General features: G+C 45.5%; 1 protein-coding gene across 1 annotated transcript in view; it reads right to left on the bottom strand.

Annotated features, from left to right (window-relative positions):
* Positions 1-17,447, bottom strand: part of ds (dachsous cadherin-related 1) — a 277,551-nt gene that overhangs the window by 15,356 nt on the left and 244,748 nt on the right. Inside the window, exons 4-12 of the mRNA XM_029303522.2 lie at positions 14,809-14,972; positions 14,072-14,476; positions 11,500-11,908; positions 6,811-7,089; positions 5,877-6,100; positions 4,965-5,631; positions 4,544-4,888; positions 1,901-2,227; positions 1,376-1,820 (exon numbers count right to left, since the gene is read on the bottom strand). Coding sequence (XP_029159355.2) covers positions 1,376-1,820; positions 1,901-2,227; positions 4,544-4,888; positions 4,965-5,631; positions 5,877-6,100; positions 6,811-7,089; positions 11,500-11,908; positions 14,072-14,476; positions 14,809-14,972 — 3,265 coding nt within the window. The remainder of the gene's footprint in view (positions 1-1,375; positions 1,821-1,900; positions 2,228-4,543; positions 4,889-4,964; positions 5,632-5,876; positions 6,101-6,810; positions 7,090-11,499; positions 11,909-14,071; positions 14,477-14,808; positions 14,973-17,447) is intronic.

The raw sequence follows: 17,447 nt of genomic DNA on the forward strand, positions 1-17,447 counted from the left end.
ACACTCTCTGCATCGTCGAGGAGCGGCTTATTCTCTCGTTCCTCCACGATTTAGTACTCCCACCCTCTCCTCCTACGTTCACTGCGTAATCTCTGGGTCTGAGAAAGCAAAAGTGATAAAAAGCGAAAGTAGAAACGATAAGAACCGCGTTGCCGTCGAACAAAATTGTATTGCAATCGTAAATCAAGATCGAAGGGATTAATTGATGACCGAGGAAAATGCGAATAATCAGTTATTGCGATTGATTGTTGAATGTGATGTTGGTGCCATGCGTATTTATGACGAATATATTTATGTATAATATGACAAGCAAATTGCATGTATATTCTCGATGTTGGAATGTTTTATCGCAAATTATAATACTCGGTCATTTTGAGAGAGAGAGAGAGAGAGAAGATCAGACAGTGACATGGAAAGAAGTTTTCTAATCATTATGGAACTATCACGCGACTATAAAACCATCCAACCATGAAAGTTAATGTATAAAAGAGTTCGCGGGGATTGAATTCGATTTCCGCATGGATAATTGGCGTTTGAGATTTTTCTGTGACATCTGAGAGATCTTACTGAACGATTAACGATTATACCGGTGCGCTGAGTTTTACTTGAGATCAGGGTTCACAGTAGCTTGCATCGAAATGACCCATTAATTAACGAACCACGACCTTGCTGTTTGGAAAGATGGACGGAAGCCACGGAAAGTCTTCGGTTTAATAACGTCCCGAGTATCAGTTTATTGCACACGTAATCATAAGAGACACACACACATAGACCAAGAGGAACGAACAGACGAGACGTGAAGAGTCGAGAGAGCGAACGTGCGGTGACGAGAGAGAGACGAGGAAAAAGGAAGAGTATCTTGGTTTGTGTCGACGGGTTATGCATACAGAATCGTTTAATCGGCCATAGTACGTCGTTCGTAAAGCGCATCGACTGACTTTATAATTTTACGACGTTCCTAGACCGCGCTGCTCCTTTCCTTTCTCCCCCCACCTTCTTAGAACGCTGAGCTTTTTTCGCTAAGATCCATGGTTCTTCTTGTGTGTGTGTGTCTCCCCACTTCCCACTTTACGACGCTACCGACCGCTAATATCCCTTTGGGTGATCCTAATCGGATGTGCAATAAAGGTCGCGATAATTAACGCCAGGATGAAATTAGTCGGTCGGTAGCCAAGATCGCGCGCAAAGCAAGACACGCATGCGGAAAGGAAAGAGAGAGAAAGCAAGAGAAGAAAAGAAACTTGAGAGATCAAGAAAAAAAGGAAAAGAAGAAAACGGAGAAGGTCAGAAAGAAAAGGAAACTGCGAGTGACAGAAGGCGGAGAAAGAGAAGAAGGTGTACGTAAAAAAGCAAACGACGGGACGTGTGCACTCACCCGGCCGTAGTAATAACACCGGTCAGGTTGTCGACCCTGAAGAGCCAGCTTGTTTCCTTGGCGATGGCATATGTGATCTTCCCGTTTACACCCTGGTCTGGATCTGTCGCCTTTACAGACATCACGCTCGAATCCGGCGCAACGTCTTCCGAGATGGTCGTCATGTATTTGGCGAAATAGAAATTCGCCGGATAGTTTGGCGATCCATACGAAAAGTCGTTGTGCTCATAAGACTCAGTGTACTGATTCTTCACGAAGGTCGGAGCGTTGTCGTTGATGTCCAGAACGTTTACGGTGAGATTACAGCGCGCTTCTCGGCTCGGGCTTCCCTTGTCCTTGGCCGAAATTAATAGGATATACTTGGGCACGGTCTCACGATCCAAATTTGACATCGACAATACACCGGTGGTTGGATCCAACGTAAATTTGGCACCGTTATTGCCGCCTAGAAGGTGAAGCGTAAACATTTATATTCTTATATTTATATTTGCGATTTTCCATATTAGATACAACTGCGCGACTCACCTACGATACTGTAGAAGATTTCACCGTTCTTTCCCTCGTCAAGATCAGTTGCGGCTACGGTATGGATCACGGAAGCTTCTTGGTTTTCTGGTACAGCGAGAGTATAACAAGAACCTGGTCGAAATTCTGGACTGTTGTCGTTCTCGTCCAGCACAATCACCTCCAGAGTAGTAACGTCTAGAAATTTGCTAGATCTCGCCAGAATGGAAACGGAATAACGTGCGACTTTCTCGCGATCCAGGGAACCCCGAAGAATGACTAGACCACTGGACGTAATGGAAAACTGATTCAAGGCCACATCATTCAGAATCATGAAGGTGACGTTAGCTGTGTAAAGTAAAATAAAAAAATTAATTCACCTCGTATATAAACAATATTTTAAAATACAATACAACAACGCGCGAATAATATAACTTTATAAAAATTATTAGTTCATTCTAATCATAAATGTCTTCGAGAATCGGCAAAATCTTTATAATAAAATATCGAAAAATCGAGCAGAGTTCAAAGTCCGATTTTCACGATTCGAATTGAACGCATTAAAGTCTCCGTACGAAGATTACTTTAACGTTTATATATATAAAGTCTTGGCGCGGAGACTTCAATGCGGACGTTACAATCGCTTCGATTTTTTGATAATGGTCTCCCTCTCTCCGCGCGGAGAACTTTAATGCATTCAATTCTCGAATTCCAGCACTTAGCGAGTTCGTGCTTGTCGGATTTTTAGCGGGCTTAGAACAAAGGGACGCGACGCACATATATACGTCCACTCGCGTTCGTGACCATCTTTCGTCGTGTTTCCAGCCCGGTACTTCGCGGCGAAACGTAGCTTTGCGTCACACGTACACACAAGAGGAATCGCCGTGTATGACGGTATCAGTGTTGGTGGGAGAACCCGGTGATTTGCCTATGCGTACCGCGGCAGGCCAGCGGCACGATGATATACGTGGCCATTGTTTCACCTCGTCCTCTCTAATACCCTCCGATTCTCCACCCGCTTCACGCATACACTTTGCAAATCTTCTGTATACTAAAGAACTACATAGCCAAGTCCCTCGGGATACGTAGAATGATCCTTTGGCGGGACGCGTTAATACGCTGCTCCGGTGTCGCGATAGATAAAGCGGGAACCAGAAGAGATACTCCATGTTGTCGGCTTCGGCTGCTGCTTAGTTTACCGTTTACGAGAAGTGCGGATTCTTCCGCGCGGTTTAACTGTTCATCAGACTCGAACCGGCTAGATCGGATCGCTCTCGTGTTGGGAATAAGTATGCGGATCCGGCGCGGAGAAATGATGCGCAAAATACATACGTGTAACCATCATACGGATGAGCTTGAAGATACGTTTAGCGTTTTAGCGATCGCGTGGAATACTATCGTTTATCAGACGTTCATGCGGCGTAATTGGCTTTTTGCTTATCTATTTTTGCTAGTCTCTTCGTACACGATGGAAAATCTCATCAGAGGTGTTGGTACAAATATACACGGAGCGTGATCATGTCAGATCGATATTTCCGGAACGAGCGACTTTAGCATGATTTATGATATATTTCTCAACTCGCTACTTTCGTATTTACCTTCTAGACGCAACGCGCACCTCTCAACTGATGGTTCTTCGCCGTAAAAGTGTTAATGTATCCCATGAATATGTTCGGTCACTAGTGAAACTCCCGCGACGATAATTAGCGTAAGTTGCCGCACGTCTCGAGAAAGATGACGCGACTCGTGTCGTAAATAATACGAACAAGCTCGCTCGCAAAAACTCGTTATCGCATTTTCCGAGAGAGAGGAATTCGAGGACGTGTTCCCCGGGTCGATATTCTCCCGGAGAGAGACGTACGGAGTCGCCGCGTCGGAATTTTCTCGGTAGAGACCTCGGGACTCGATTTTTAAGACCATCGAGGGAAGAGAAACGAACAGAGAGGGAGAGACACCGCAGCGGGGTATTCCGGGGCCTCGCGTAGGGACGGGGGAACGCGTTGCCTCGAGAGAGCCTGAGTCATTTCACTGAATTTACTATAATGCTCGGTACCCCGTTCGGATTCAAGGCAATTATTCGAGGTATTTTCGTAGCAGGGCTTTCCTATTAACCGCGGTGTGCGCGTTCACGATTATGTTTGCCCTTGCACGCATACGATTTGCGCGTGATATGTAGGTGGCATGTGCAGAGCATCGACGTATACTATCTACATCGAAGATAGAGAGAAAAAGGTGAAATCGTGATCGTCAGAATACGAGTGAGACGTCCGACGAAGAGTGAGAGATAGCAGATTGTAATTTCAGTTGTGCACGCCCTATATACATCGCTAAATTAACAGTGCTTTCTGCATCGCGCACTTTATGCATCACCAAACAATGAATAAACAAAGTATGTAAAAGGAGGCTCCGTTTTCAATCCTTGTTATGCCTGCTATCGATAAGTTTCGGCTTTATTCGCTACTCCTTGCGCGTTATTCAGATCATAAATTGGAATACCGCTTAATCTAATATGGATGTCGTTAAACTGATAGTAATTTTATATTTAATCGTGACCACAAGTTACGTATTGAAGAGTCGAGTTTTTCGGTAATTTAGCTGACATGAAACGGAAAGATATACGAACGATTACGATAAAATGATTGCAGTTAAAGTTCTTCTTCTTACTTTGATCTGTTGATTCCGCAACGTTCAGTACGGGCGCCCCAATGTGCAAGTTCTCGGAGATCCTGGCGATGGGATTGAACAATAATAATCGAGGAGGCCCACTTATCTGCGTCGTCACAGGAATTAGACTCAGCTTCAATACAGCCTTACGAGGCGGCGATCCATGATCATTAGCCGTGATTTCGAGATCCGTGGGTCTCGTGACGGGCTTTGCGAGGTTCACAATGCCCGACTCGTAGCCCACATTGAAATGTGTCTCTTCATTGCCTGAAGTTATCACGTAAGACACTCGACCGTTGTCGCCAGAATCTTTGTCTACGGCGACGACTCTTACCAGGCTTGTACCTAATAAAACATAAGAATTTTAATTAAACATCCTTATATAAGCGCGTGTAAACAGCTTGCGAGATATAATACTCACCTAACGGAAGATTCGATGCGACGGCTATTTTGGTAGACTCCGGCGCGACGAAGACAGGATTGTTGTCATTTTGATCAAGGACGATGATTCTTGCGGTAACCGTGGAGGCTAATTGTTCTCCTAGTGGTGCACGGTCCGAAGCTTTGAGGATCAAAGTATAATCCGCTCTTTCCTCTCTATCCAGTTGCTTAGCTAGCGTCAGAGCGCCCGTCAAAGAGTCCACAGCAAAACAGCCCTTGGATGGAAACTCATCTACGAGTCCATATCTAAGATCGCCGTTCAAACCGCTATCTAAATCGCTGGCCGTGAGATTATAAATAGTCGAGCCGATCGCTGCCTTTTCGGACACGCGAATTGTTATCGGATCTTGCGGCCACCTCGGTGCGTTGTCGTTGGCATCCTCTATGACGATCTTCACGGATACGGCGATGCTTTGAGGATTCCCGATCGAGGTCGTGTCCAACGCACGGATCTCCAAGTGGTATTCACTAACGTTCTCGCGATCGAGGGAATGCGCGACCACTAACTGGCCTGAGCTTCGGTCGACGTCAAAAGCTGGAAACTCGCTGATCGGCATCAGTGAATCTAAGGTGAAGGCTACGCGACCCGCAGGACCCGCTCCCGACACCGATCCCACTACGTGCCCGATACTTGCATCCTCGCGCACCTGTATATAAGTTAAACATATGTATATATTATTTAATTTCCGTATGATCATCCACTTTTCTGAATTTTTCATAAAAATATTCTCTTCATTAAAGTTAACTTGTATACTAAACACAACTGAATAGACATGCCAAAATATGACGAGTATTTATATATTCTAGGATTCTTTCTTCATTTTAATTACTTGCAGAAGTTATCATAAAAAAATGAAATGAAATATAAAATATCGAGTGGCGAGATACTTACGTTAAAGGTAAGACTGCTGCTGGTGAAGGTTGGTCGATTATCTGCGAGCGCCAGGACTTCGACTCGCAATGCACGGATGCTGTGTCGCGGCAAATGTCCAGCATCGGTCGCTTTTACAGACACCCGGTATACGTTGCGCTCCTCGTGATCGAGCACAGCCTTGGTCCTGATCATGCCGGTGATCGGGTCGATGGTGAAGACGTTGTAACCGTCTGAATCTCGGTCTGCGAAGAACAGAATATATCGAGCTTTTAAGATAAACGAGATTAAAAAACTGAGCGATCGTTTATGCATTTAATGCGGAATTAAATTAAACCTGTTCGACATGGAATAGAAAAAATATTCGATATCTATGCCTTCGATATAAAATGCATTCTTCATAGACGGTTTCTAACAGATAACAACACGCCTCGGCAAGAACGCTTGCGACTGCTTTTAAGACCGTGCATAATTGTTTCTGTAATTGCTGCTGGGTTATTAAAGTCTCAAAAAGTCTCGCCTTGCCTCTCGCGAGAGAGGCAAGAGAAAGCGAGAGGGAAAGAAAGAGCGAGCGGGTAAAAAATTAAGTCCGCGCCGTCTAATCTCCGGCACATAAGTACTTCCTCGCTATTTCTCTATTATTCCCCGACTCTCCACAACTGCCGGCATTCATTCTCGTAACGAAGCAGCGCAATTATTGGCCGTGCGTACACACAACTACTATAATTATAATTTATATATTTTCTTACCGAGATAATCACATATATATTCGTAGGAAGGCAAAAGCGCAGGTCCCTCAATTAGGCGAGCAGCATAACCGATTAGTCACGCACGGCAATTAATAAGTAATCGAGATGGGATCGCGCTCTATCTTTCTCTCCGTGTCGTATCAAAAGATGCACACATACATATATCCGAAATAAATTAAAGCAACATTAACAGTAATATTCCTTACCTTTCAAGATACTGTAGGTCACCGAAGCGTTCTCACCGAGATCCATGTCCAGGGCTCGCACTCGGGCGACTTCCGTTCCCGGTGGTTGCTCCTCCCTGACGCTAACGACGTCCCCCTGAGGATCGACAATTTCAGGCGAGTTGTCATTAACGTCTAAAATCTTGACCTTCAAAGGTACCCTGGCGGCCCTGGACGGTGTTCCTTGATCCCGCGCCTCCAGGACCAGCTCATGAACATCTTTCACTTCTCGATCGAGAGGCTCCCGCGTGGTGATCACGCCTGGAGAGGAAAGAGAAATAATTTATTTTTATTATTTTTATTTAGCGTTACCAATATTGCGCAATTCTGATAATCAATATTAAGCTGTTTGTAAGACCAGTGCTGGATCAGTACTAATTGACAGAATATTTTAGCCGACTGCTAGCAATTTACGTCAGACCTTTACTGTATATGTATAGATATTCTATACAGACAGACAGTCTACTATTTACCAATGCTGCTCCAGAACTGGTAACAGAACCTTGGTCAACACTTGATTGCGTCGACTAAGAGTTGGCTTCGTTATAATGACTGGCAACCCTATATGGGTTGCATTTCGTGGACGAACATGATGGAATATTTCTGACCGCGCGATAAAAATATCATCGTACTAGTCTGTGCCTGGATCTTAGACGATATTTAAAGATCCCGAGGAATCCTGATGGATCCTACGCGCTGGCTGCAAGACCTATTTCGCGATGGAAATCGCATAGCGAACGGAAGAGAGCACGTTCGCGTATCCGTTCGCATAAAATTCAATACGATCGGCCGACGTTCCCCTCGTGGATCGCGATCGGCTAGACCGACCTTATCAATTTCCCTCGTCGAGAACGGTTAATTGGATAATCGTCGCTGGTAAGAACCGCCCGTGCACGGTCGCTCGTATTCCTCGGTCGCGCCAGGAGTTTCGTTTTTCGTCTCCGTTCTTTCTCTCTCTCTTTCTCTCTCTCTCCCTTCTCGCATGTAATAATCGTACCAGGGACGTACGTAGTCGCGCGTGTAACGAGCTCGGCCGTAATTACGTATCGCGGGGAGCAGTCACGGTCACAAGAGAAGAGAACGGCAAATAAGAAGATGAAGAGGAGCGAAAGCACACGGCGGGGTGAAAGAGGGAAAAGGTGGAGCCAGAATACCCGTTTTCCTCCTTACCTCGGCACCGGTCGGCGCATTAATGGATAATTAAGCGAGCGAGCGGTCGGCCGCCAGAATTATTCCAGAATCTGGGAAAAGGATCGGGATAATAATTCGTACGACGGATCTGTGAGAAACGACGTGGAATCTCGCGTGCCTCCACGAATTCTCGACGTATCTAGTCACGACCGTCCCCGACGTGGCCTCGGCGACGTCGTGCTCCTTCGTCGTCGACAAGACAAACGATCGACGGGGGACATGCAAACGCGCCGACCAGGAGGATACCATCGCGGAACAATAAGAAGTATATCGTAGGACGCGTGCTAATGCGTTTCTCGTGTTAGTTTCTCGTGGGATCGCGCGACCGACCTCGCCGTCATGCTCGTAAGAAGAGCGGAGGACTTTTTTTTGTCTTCGCGTGCCTCTTCCAATATTTGGGAATCCATCGTCGCGATCGGATGTACCAGCTTAGACGGAAGAGCTCCGTGTTGTGTGACGGACGACATAACGTCTCGTCCGCGCTCGGTTTCTCAAACAATTCGACGTATAGAAGAAGTACCGACCCGATAGAAAAATCTCCAGGCGAGGATAAGCCTGGAGGAAACTTGCTCGGCAACCCGACGCACGCGAGCTGCAAACTAAGCGAGTAGCAACCTTATCTTTAATTTGATCGTCGATGCAAAACTGCGTATCAAATTATCGACGCATAGGAAAAAGCTGTGGGAAATCCCATTAAACATGTTTACTCCTGGAAAATATATCGCTAAATAATTCAAGATATCCGATCGCCTTTTTTACACCTGTACTCAATTATAATATAAATTGATCGTAATCGGCATTTATCACGGGCGAGGTATAATGTCGGATGCGCTATAAAACGATACGAGAAATTATCGAGTAGATATTTTTGTAAATTGCAAAATTAACGCACGACCAAATAAACATTCGGAAAGCAGCGTTATCGCATCCCTAAAATAAAGAATATGTTCATCATGTTCCAGTGGACGAAGCCGCACGATGCAGATAGGCGAACATCGATCAGCTGGTACACGTCGGAAATTCCTGAGGTCGCAATAATCAGACGTATCGCGCGTGCATATCGAGACGAATTGAAATGTACGAGAGAGGAAAGAGATGAAGATTCCACGCACGAAGAGAGACGAAAGTGGCGGGAATGCGACTTTGACATCCGGCTCGACGAATACATCGTCAAATGTATCATGTCTTTTGTCGAGGCAAGACACGGACGTTTAGCGACCGCAATCACACCCGGTACATATTAGGAACTGGTCGAATCGAGCTGACAATCGGCGATATTCCCCATACTTTTCATCGCGTCTCATCAAGGACGTGCCGTTCCATAAATCACGACGGGTTCGATCTCCCGACATTGTGAGCCAACACGCGGGGCCCCCTTAATTGGATGAATGGAGAAAAGGGCGCCATTAAGCGGACATTACGGCGGCGACCTACGCGGAAAGAACTCGAGGAGGCATCGCTCGAGGGTTTTCTCAATGGGAGATCGCGGGTTAGAGAGCCCGCGATCGAAGGACAATGGCCGAGCGAAATTTCAACTCACTCCGCCGCTGGTCTGCTGACCGGACAATATGCACACGCACCGTGTGTGCAACGGGGGGGGGGATTAATATAGAAGTATTCGTACGACAAGACAGCTGATACTTCCGGCAGCGCGATCGCCCCCACCTTCGTCGTTATCCCTCGTCCTTTTTTCTGCCTGCGCTGCCTCTCGATCCGCGCTCGGTCGGGGATGACTCAAGAAGTCCCACCTCTGCAAACAGGCAGCCCGGCGGACACGAAACGAAGGGAGGAAAGAAAGAGAGGTGAAGGAGAAGAGGAGAAGGCCCGGACCAAGCGTGTACACAAATACTCCCGTGTCGCATGCCAATCAAACCCCGCACATTGCGAGGCACCCTGCATACATGTGCGTTACGCGGCGTGTGACGAGCCTCGGGCCCCGTTCCTGATGATTCGTTACACGCCGACTAAGCAAAAGCGCCACTCTTACCGGATTATATTTTAATACCCACGACGCGTACGCACACTGCCGCGATCTAAAATGAGCTATACGGAGAGATCCCGAAGACAACGATCGTGTGATTCTTGTTATTCCAGCCAGTAATTTAGCAAATCATTAAGTAATATTTGAACTCGAAAAATAAGCAAGCAAATCTGTAAAATGCGACAACTAATATTTATGTTCAACATGGCTTTAATGAGATAATAAATGTTTTCAAAGAATTTCGAAATAATATTTAGATGGATGTTTGTCCGAGGAATCTTTTCATCGATTACGAAATCGTTTAACAATGGCAACCTAAAAGGGTCGCTCGGTTGACGCAATAGCAACGCGTAAATTACACGCGCTGACGGCTAGGGTCTATTTAGAAAATTAATAGTCTCTCCTTTTCTCACACTTGTAACGTTTCCTTCTCGCGCCTAAATCTATCTCTCGTTGACTCGATAGCGTTTCTCCGTCATATCGCGCTGGAAGAAACTCGAAGGGACAAGTTAAAGAGAGAGAGAGGGAATATCATACCGACGATTCAGACACGCGGAGATTTAATAAGAAGCTAGCGAAGGCGTGTTCAATTTTTATTTAACAGGCTAAGAAACCTGTCTGAAACAGGAAGTGAACTGTGGCTGCGAGCGAGGACGCACGAGATAGAAGTTGGCGCGAAGCGAGGACGGAAAAGAGAGCACAACGGATCGGCTAAGCGTTAGACTGATATACGAGATAGAATATCTGGTTGAGAAATAAAAGATTCTGCGGTAGACACGGCGTACAATTACGTTCGTGATGGCGTTCATCCGACGAAGAAGGGTGAGATATAAGTCGGAGAAATGACGCGCGAGGAAGATCGAGTTCGATAAGATTTCGACGAGAGCGGAATTATCGACGCGACCACGACGAATCGCGCCAAGATTGCTTCCGTTCCGTGGCATTCCTGCGGCTGCACGTGTAACATAGTATGGCGGAACACCGCAAAGCGAGGCATCGCGACAGAAAAAAAAATCTCAAACTTGCGACCAAAATGTTAATCGCCGCGAATCGATTGTCACCGTAGTCCCGAGAGAAGAGTACGGAATCAGGAAGTTTCTCCTTATATTTCCTATTCATTCTCGGTCGTCGAGTAGTCCCGGTGTGAACTCAACCCGAAAAAAACCGGAGTAAAGAATAACGCGCTCCTCGCCGAGTTTGTTCGACAAAATCTCGACGAATTGAATACACCTTCGCAAGCAACTCGACCCGCTTTGCCGCGGTCGAACCTCGACGAACCCAAGTTCGGAAATGGATTCGCCAATATTTTTCTCCACGTTTTCAAGCTGCGTGGGCATCTCTGCTCGGCTCTCGAAGCCAGGCTCCGGGCCGGCTTTCGCAAACACTCAAACTCGTCGTTTCGACGAGAACTTATATATATATCCTTCTTGGCGGTTGACGGCGTGCAAACGGAAGAAGAATGAAAAATATGAATAAAATTGAGAAAAATTTTTTTATACCTGTGTCAGGATCCACGGTGAAGCTGCTGTTAACTTGAACCACTGCGTATCTGAGGCGAGAGTTCTTGCTGAGATCGGGATCGATAGCGCTCACAGAGCCAACCACAGTACCCGAAGGAAGATTCTCGAGCAGCTCAAATCTGTAAAAATCCCTCTCGAAGCGCGGATCGTTGTCGTTGTCATCCAAAACTGTCACCAGCACAGAGGTACTCGCGGTCGCTGCGGGAGACCCGTTATCGATCGCAAGAACTGTCAAGGCGTGCCGATCGACAGTTTCACGGTCCAAATTCTGCGCCAAGTAGATCCAGCCGGTGGTGGAGCTGATGCGAAAGGCGGTGGAACCATGGAGACGATAGCTCAGTCTAGCATTGTTTCCCGTATCCAGATCTACCGCGGTTACCTGAAGAATCTGCAAACGATGAAAAATTTGATTAGTTTATATTAATGACGTTTAATTAATGCAACAATTTTGCAATTACATAATAAATAAATTATATAATTGCACAAAGAGAGAATATAAAATCTAATTAAATGTCTCAGAACGCCGATCAGACGAACAGAACCATGATGAAAATCGAAACAAGAGCAATCGCGTGATTCAATATTTTTCGCATTCTTGCAAGAGAGGAAAGGAGTACGAGTGGAGAAAAAAAGACGGGGTGAGAGGCGACGTCGAGACAAGACCAGTCGATCCGGTCGTTTCGTATTAATTAAACGCACCCAAGGACCGCGTACCCTAAACACGTTCGAGCCAGCCGATGTTTCCCAGCGCGGGAAGATAGTGAAGGTCGAAGAACGAGAAAAAGAATAAAAGAGAAAAAGAAAAAAAAAGAGCGTAGGATCGGGAGTGTATAAGGTCGTGTTCCGCGTATGAACCCGCGGCTCACGGATGATGGATGATGGTAGAAGGCAAAAGGAAAGAGGAGGAGAGAGTAAAGGAGGAGAAAAGAGAGACGCCTCGACCGAGTTGTCTTTACAGACGAGGTGAACCAGAGGGAAGAATATGTGTTACCATTAAATAAAGAACTTGATGCGAGAGCAGGCACTAATGTGTCTAACTGTATGTTATTAGTTTACGATGGGTGAAAGGTTACGCTTACTGCAGCTTACTTTCTTGCTCTAGCCATTTTTCTCTTCACATTCTTTCCCTCCATTTCTTCATCTTCTTCCCTCTAATGCACACTAGCGACTAAGATATTCGAATACCACCGACAGCTCACAGATCTGTTCCATCGATAGATATCACCAATATATACATGTATATCAGAAGAAAGATGAAACGAAAGATCGAGTAGCTATGAGAAAAGAAGGAAAAGGAAAAAAAGAAAATGGACGCAATTGCAACGACGTCTTTCGCTCTATCTCATATATGTTGTATTAAAAATGTGACGTTATTTAACGAGTATATCTCGCGGCGAGAATCTCACCACCATTTGTCATCAATATCTCGTATTCGGGATTACGTCCGCTCGTGGCTACGGACCTATTAATCGCGCAACAATGATGACCTTGTTCTCGCGAAATTCAAGCAGCTAATGACTCTCAGTCGTTCACTATTCCCATTTGTAAAGTCTCTTCTTTGATTTTTTGTCGCATAATTAATCGATATACGTATTACTTTATTTTTTAAATTATGACTATTTTTGACTATTTATGACTATTTTTAAGGATCAATTCGCGTTTGTAAAATGCATAATTTCGATATTACGCGATAAATGTCTTATTTCGTGTTCAGGTAATCGTTGAAACTTGCTCGTGAAATGACGGATCGTGTAGCGTGTTTCTACGAAGATCTATCAACTGTTACCTATCAATTCCAGACACTCGCAGTACTCGCGGCTGCTTTGCAATGGGTTTCGACCGACAACATACACGCATTTGGATATCAGATTATCAGACATTCTTCCCTATCCATCTATCAGCCCGAACTGATCCGTCAAATAACTTTGCGGAGTAACATTGGCTAATCTCTGCGCGGCGCGATGTAACGTTCAGTTAAATCCCTTCTAGTCGGCGCGAGAGGTTAATTCTCCCTTTGCTTACAAGGTGAACTTCGCAAGTCAACGTCTTCTTCTTCTTCTTCTTCTTCTTCCTTCTCCCGATGCTTTTCTCTTTCGCGAAAAATTATCCGGAAGGGAAGTAACGACTGGTAGCTGCAGAACGGCGTATGTCTCGCGATACGAAAAGGAGCAAGGTTCACGAGCGCGTTCTTCCTGGTTGTCCCGGATAAAATTACGCATCGTCGAGACAAGATACAAAAACGCGCGAGAGCAAAAAGAAGTCGAAGTCTCTACAAGGGAAAAAAGGGAACTCTGGCGCGAAGAGATGCCGATGAAGAACGAAAGAAAGACCGAAGAGAGGTTGTTAACTTTTACCATCTCTCCCGTTCGAGATGCAAAGTTCCTTCTTCCTCTACTCTCTCTCTAACATACATGCGCGTACGAACGCGTGTACAACATTTTATAAATCTCTCTGTCTCTCCTATATCCGTTTCCTTTTTCGAAGAACCCTACCGCATCCTCTCGACAAACAAATGCTTGCGTGACGGGCGTGTAATGAAGATTTTTCTCACCTGAGAATCGAGCCTGGCGCCTTCGGGAACATCCACGTGATACTCGTTCCTCTCGAACACTGGGGGGTTGTCATTCACGTCCTGCACCTCGACGCTCAGGCTAAGGTTAGCCGAGAGCCCAGCGCCGTCCAGGGCCCTTATCAGAAGACCGTGCCTCTGCTGAGTCTCGTAATCCAATCGTCTCACCAAATAGAGTTCGCCGGTGCGCGCGTTTATCTCGAAGAGGTCGTTGCTGTTTTGACCGAGAACGTAGCGTATCAGCAACGATGGCGTGGTGTCCGGATCGGTAGCATGCGCCACGTACAGGGGTACGTGAAGAGGATGAGATTCCGGTACCGAGATGCGAACGCTAGTCGTGCGGAAGGACGGCGTATTGTCGTTTACGTCCTCGACGACCAACTCCATCTGTAAATAAACAGATGAATGTTGTGTAAATGAGCACGATTGAAGAGGCAACAAACTTTTTCTAGGTAAGTGAAAAGCTTCTTCATGCCTCGACAATATAATGATGAATTAATCATAGTTTTCAAGTGCGATGCTAACAAATACATGTTGCGCCGAATATTAAATATAATAATATTGTATAGAGATTCGCAAAAATCGCGCATAGCAAACTTTTCGCGCGCTCGGCATTATTACATGCACATTCAGGATAAATATTGAGAAAACGGATAAACGGCTATGATTATGGCGAGTTAATACCGAAACGATGATTATCTGGAGGATGCGCAATTTACCTGGCAATATCCAACGGAGCCGCCATTACGTGCTTCGACGCTGAGAACATATTTGTCACGTGATTCTCGATCGAGCGGCTGTCGAATCCTCAGCATCCCCGTGTTGGGATCCAACGAGAGATCAGCTTCCTCTCTTACCAGATAAAACCTGCTTGGTCGTTCGCCTGGAAATGCAGAATACATAATTTAAATAATGTATATAGATATACACGTGCATCAGATATAAGTAAAATTGCTTCAAACGAAAGAAGAGAAACACATTTTACGTTAATTTATTCATAATAAGTCTCGTCGTACTTCTCGCACTTCAATGAGGGTTAATTAAAAGTTGTATCAGAATAATCTAGATAAATTATGACGCGAAGTATCAAAAAGTAGTTTGGCCTCCGGTTGCATTTGCATGAACATTTGCATTATCGCAACTTAGTTTTTGTAATGTAAATCCGGATTCGCTGAACATGTTCGCGCCGGATTGATTGACACAAGTTGCTATTAAATCGCGATATTTATGTCATTTACGTAGTTGAATCGAAAGATCAATTAATTGAAGTTTCTCTCTAATCTGTCGATCTTGTTTAAAGATGTCGAATCAATTTGCTTTACGATATCAACAACTGTATTCGACAACCATAACAAGTTACGAAACAATAGGCTGTAAAAATATTTCAGGGTGACTGAAAAAAAATTTCAACAAACAAAAGATATCGCGTAGAAGAACGCAAATAAGATCTTGTCAACAATACAACAGTCAGTTGCTTCGTGCTATTTCAACTCGCCAAATTAGAGGCAAAGTTACGGGACATCTTCGCTACACGTTTCCCTGGTCAACTTCGCCGGTGAACGAATTTATTCTCTTCGCCATTAAAACTCCGGCGGCACCGGGTCCACCGTAAAAGGAGGCTAGCTGAGGTTCGCTGCTAAGCAGATCTCTTCAAGCGAGAGCTGTCGCGCATTGCTGAGATCTCATTCGTCACGGTTACGATCGGAGACCGTTGCTCGGCTCGAAGGATCGTGTCTGATCGGCGGCATGATCTTACAGCAAGATCTTCGGCGAGTACGGTCACACACGTACACACACATAAACGTCAAGTGCAACTGTGTCCGTCCGATGATACGAGTTTCGTTTGCCGAATAGCAAACGAACGGGGCACGTGTAATCGACGAATGAATGATAGCGATTTATCGATTCCACGACATTGACCTCGCTCGACCTCCTCGCACGAGTCGGTCCAGGACCGCCCGGTGCCGTTGCCTTGGAATCAATTAATAGCCAAATTGGCCGGTGGCAGATGCAATTCCGTGATGAACGATTCGAGCTCGCCGGCCCGTTTACATGCATGTTGCATAACGAGTGCCGCCCACGTCTCTTTACGCCAAGAACCGTAAGGAGCCTACGTTGCGGGAAACTGAATTGGAATTATCGCTCCGTTGCGGCTTACGTTATACGTCGGAATCTCTCTTTGGATCTAACGCATCGCGCCGACTCGACCCGACGTGTCCCCGATTTGCCGTTTGATAGATGATGATGTATAATTGGACGGCTTATTACAGGCAGGGGCTCTAAATCATTAGTTTGTCAGTATTGAGTTAAAGGCGGATCGTTAGTACACGCGCGGTCTTTCATTTCGATGTAGAAAAGAAGGATCTTAATGAAATTGATGAAAAAAATGTCCCTTAGTTTACTTCTCTCAATCAGCAATTAACCGTTTTTATTAAGGATGTCGGAAATACTCAACCACGACGGTTCGTTACGAAAACACAGTCCCTACATCCAATTACAGACAATCGCGCAGATAAAGCACGCGTATCAATAATTGCCCGGATCGATCGATCGATAGATGGGTCGATCAATTGCACGCGGTGTGGACTAATTGTAAAACGAGATTACAATTACTCATTCGAGATATACGCTTCCTAGATGTGTTTCGACAAATCCCGGAGATCTACCACGACGTGATCCCGATCAAGTTATTTCTTTTCCCGTTGCATACGACCGGAAAAAGCGGGTAGAAGAGAAACATCGTCGTCTCGACGAGTCGGAGAGAGAGAGAGAGAGAGAGAGAGACATTTAGCCGCGGGTATTTCCATTTTCGCCATATATTCCGCGACATCTACGTTGTCGTCGACGCCTATGTCTTCTATGTTGTTGTCGGTGACATCGGATGACATCGACCCGTGCCTTCGATCAGTGCCTTAAAGATGGTACTCGGTCGCGTACGTGGATGGCATAATTTATGGACCGCTATTTATACTCGATTCAACTCGTCCCCGTCCTATCCTCCGTTTCACCTTTCGCATCGATTCGCGCGACAGTGTAGAAGATGCATTCGTACGCATACACGCATATATACACCGTGAATGCTTTGGTTAATGGTGCGCATATTTTGGCGCACATCTCTCATTTCGATAGAGAATTAAAACAAAATCCTTCAATGCTCAATGCCAAATAACTCCAGCACTTAGCACATGTCGAGACATTGATACAATCCTCATCATCCTCGGTTTGTTTTTTGGCATTTGAAAGGTTGTTCCCGGTCAGACACCCTGTGCGTAAAAGTATACATGGGTGCGCGCTGCAGGAATAAGCGTGTATATATGTATCCCGAGATTTACACACACACACGGATCTCAACTCGTAT

Source organism: Nylanderia fulva, unplaced genomic scaffold (genome assembly GCF_048542155.1).
Source record: "Nylanderia fulva isolate GAGA-0341 unplaced genomic scaffold, ASM4854215v1 Scaffold27, whole genome shotgun sequence".
Classification (NCBI taxonomy): Eukaryota; Metazoa; Arthropoda; class Insecta; order Hymenoptera; family Formicidae; genus Nylanderia; species Nylanderia fulva.